Source organism: Halyomorpha halys, unplaced genomic scaffold (genome assembly GCF_000696795.3).
Source record: "Halyomorpha halys isolate HHAL.00 unplaced genomic scaffold, Hhal_1.1 Scaffold747.1, whole genome shotgun sequence".
Taxonomy (NCBI): Eukaryota; Metazoa; Arthropoda; class Insecta; order Hemiptera; family Pentatomidae; genus Halyomorpha; species Halyomorpha halys.
Window position 1 is genome coordinate 205,352 of NW_027111002.1, and position 3,703 is coordinate 209,054.

A 3,703-nucleotide genomic window follows, 5' to 3' on the forward strand; every position below is an offset into this window, starting at 1 on the left:
CAACATGGCAAGGCACCAGGATTGGGCGGAATTCCGAATGTGGCTCTGAAGGTGGCTCTCAGGAAAAGGCCAAATCTTTTTATCGATCTCTTCAGTTCTTGTATTCCTGAAGGCTCAATTCCGAAACCTTGGAAGAGACAGCGTCTCGTACTTATTCCAAAAAGTAAGGGAAGACTGGAAGACCCGCCAACCTATCGTCCAATTTGCTTATTGGATACTATGGGTAAAGCATTCGAGAAAATCCTTTCCCTCAGGCTACAAGAGTTCACGGAGGGAGTTAATGGCCTCTCGCGTGCTCAATATGGATTTCGTAAAACGCGATTCTCGATAGATGCTGTTGGATTGGTAGTTGAGATGGCCCGCACAGCAATTGAAGGAGCAAGGTGGAGGAAAGGTGCTAATTGTTATGCAGCAATCATCACTCTAGACGTTAAGAATACTTTTAACACTGCAGGATGGATCTGCATAATAGATGCCGGACTATGGCGGTGCCAGCCTATCTTATGAGAGTTCTCACAGACTACTTTAAAGATAGAGTTCTGTTTTATTTTTCAGGTTTTAGGTTCTCCTAGTAACTAGCAGGAAGCAGACTGAGTCTATCACTGTCACAGTTGGTAGGTACGAAATTCGTTCCCAGTCTAGCTTAAAATACCTAGGAGTCATGATCGATGGACGTCTTCGCTTTAATGTTCACCGAGAGTATATTACCGCTAAATCTGCTAAAGTAGCATCCTTTTTGTCACGCCTTATGCCAAACGTCGGAGGTCCCAAAGAAAGTAGCCGAAGGCTTCTTGCTACTGTTGTCTCCTCCATTATGTTATATACAGCCTCGATTTGGAAAGAAGCGATGGTTACTATATCATACTGGAGACATTGGTTTCAGTTTCTCGCAGAGTTTGTTTAAGGACAGTTAGCGCTTTTCGAACTATTCCCTACGAAGCGGTGTGCGTGAAGGCGGTGCGCCTAGCGGCGGTTCTGTGGAGAGGAATGGACTGGTGAAGGGCGGTGGTTTTATTGGGTAAAAGTCCCATACACGGATAGGTACGGGCCTATTTGTGTCTTTTGAAGACATTTCCACCGACCCTCGTCTATGAAAAAAAAACAAAAAAAAACACACCAATACACAAACTAAGGTACCTCAACAACTACTTTAATAACCACTGTTCTAAACTTCTGATAATGTGTACTTTTCAAAATGATAAAATACTGCAAAAAACAATTATATATAATGATACTGGGAGTAAAGATTGTTCTGATATATTTGGAAATTGGTTAAGAATTTTGTTTTGTTAAATATTTAATCTTAACAAGCTTAAAACTGAATTTCCAATGTAATAGTTAAATATAACCATTTATATATAAATCCTACCACTTCGACTTACAATTAGAGATACAAATGGAAAAAATAATTCCTACCCTTAGTGAGTAAAGCTAGCTGCTCAACCATTTATTCCTTGCAGTAAATCTTAATGGTACTTTCCAAGTTAGGAAAGATGATGTAGAGTTTAGGTTTATTCTATAATTCCAGCAGCTGAGAAAAACAAACAAGCATTAGAGTGTATGTGCATAATAAGAATAATTAAACTATGACGATTTTATAATAGTATAGGATCCTTAATTATAACCAATTATAAAGATAAAAAAAAAACATTATTTACTTATTTAAATCACAAGTGATTCATCTGCTTTAAAAAGAAATCCTTTCACTTCATGATAATCTAGTACAAAAACTTTTAAAGAAAATAATAAATATTGAAAAATGGAATTGACTAATCTTGAAATTCTACACCTGGAATATTTTTTACATGAAAGCAATTGATTAATGACTAAAAAGTTGAAGAAATAAGTGGGTTTTAAAGAAAATCACAAATAGAATTCATAGACAGACATATGTAAGGAATTTAGAATGGACAATGAAGGATTTGTCAAAGAAAGCAGGATTATGGGAGAGGGTATATAAATCAGATTGAGTTTTTTATTCAACTTATCTTTGTCCATAATAAAAAACTTATGGGCAAAGGAGTGCTTGAGTAAACAAATTAATAATTTAGGAAGGCTTTTTGTTTGATTTAAATTTATATAAATGATATTGTGAGTGGCAGATGGAGTAAAGTAGATCATTTATATAGATACAAAAAAAAAGAGGTTAGCGAGAGCAACAAGACTTCAAAAAGACCTAGTGTAAGATAGACAATGAAAGAGGGAGGTACTTCAGTAATGATAACTGTTTGGGAAAGGAGCTAAACCAATATAAATGCAATAGAATACAGAGGTACTATGAAGTTTTAAATGTCAGTTATTTAAAACAATAGAACTCAACTCAAATTAATTTTAAGGAAAGATATTACATTTAATATTGATATTAAGTGAGGACTTAATTAATTTTAACTTCGCAAAATTTTATTTTTTAGAATTCTATCTGTTTTTTTTTGTTATAATAATTTCATAAAGTATAAATATTGTAGAAGGATATTTATTTATAAATGTTAAAATTAAATGAATAAGAAAAAAATAAGAAGAATTTAGATACATACTATTAGGCATACTGGCTACAGTTGAAAGAAGAACAGATGAAGTAGAAATGACCATTACTTGGAGGGTTGACGAAATTGGTATAAGACAAGTCAAAAGAGTCTCAAAATAATAGCAGAATCCAAAATTTAGCACAGGAACCTATAATGATAAATGTTAACATCGTATGTGTGTGACTGTGTATATATAAGTATATACTAACATAAGTAATTAACAAAGTTATGACTATTTTTTTACTTTTTTCTTCCATTAAAACAACCATTATAACCATTTCCAATTGTAACCATTATTCTATTTTATGTATATGTATGTATGTCTGTATGTATGTCTGTATGTATGTCTGTATGTATGTATGTATGTATGTACCTCGGACCATAGCAACAGTCTGGTTAGCGATGAGGGTAACTTCTTCCAAGTACTTGTACTTGGTAACTGCAACGTCATCTGCGAATCCAACAACTGAGGCTCCCTCCGGAAATGTCAATTTAAAGATTGCGTCGTACATGACGTTCCACAGAAGAGGCACTAATACCGAGCCCTGTGGAACATGTATGTATGTACGTATGTGTGTGTTTTTTTTTTGTTTTTTTTTACGAGGGTCGGTGGAAATCTTCAAAAGACACGGATAGGCCCGTACCTATCCGTGTGTGGGATTTTTACCCACTAAAACCACCGCCCTACACCTGTTCATTCCTCTCCACGGGACCGCCGCTAGGAATTACTTCATGGAGGGAAATGGCTGAGTGTCGCCTCGCATTCTTCGCATGGTTTTCACGTTTCCATGCTAGTTACGTCTTCTAGCCCTCTCTTCCTCTCTCAACCTCTTGAGGACTACTGTGGTGAATATCTTCACTGCGTTCCAATGAAGGTCTGATAGTAACATATAGCTCATCACGTTCTCTGGTGTGACGTGTCCTCCACACACTCTCTCCAATTCATTTCTTTCTGCAGCAAAGCGAATGCAAGTGAAAAACACGTGCTCCACGGTTTCCTCGACATTCTGACATCAAGGGCATTCTGCGGTGTTGTCCAGTTTGAAGCGGTACTGGTAGGCTCTAAAGCATCCATGTCCGGTCAACATTTGGGTCATGTAATAATCCACCTCACCATGCTGACAACCATACCACTTGCCCACATCGGGTATCAACCTGTGAGTCCACCTCCCGGAATC

The 3,703-nt window shown here is 36.6% G+C and overlaps 1 protein-coding gene across 3 annotated transcripts in view; it reads right to left on the minus strand.

Annotated features, from left to right (window-relative positions):
- The window catches only part of BBS1 (Bardet-Biedl syndrome 1), a 64,725-nt gene that overhangs the window by 9,605 nt on the left and 51,417 nt on the right, over positions 1-3,703 (minus strand). For 2 of the 3 annotated variants that reach the window (XM_067049086.1, XM_067049088.1), the window contains exons 11-12: positions 2,535-2,673; positions 1,417-1,531 (exon numbers count right to left, since the gene is read on the minus strand). In XM_067049086.1, the coding sequence (XP_066905187.1) occupies positions 1,512-1,531; positions 2,535-2,673 (159 nt within the window). In that variant the 3' untranslated portion in view covers positions 1,417-1,511. The remainder of the gene's footprint in view (positions 1-1,416; positions 1,532-2,534; positions 2,674-3,703) is intronic. The other variant, XM_067049087.1, reaches the window with a different exon arrangement.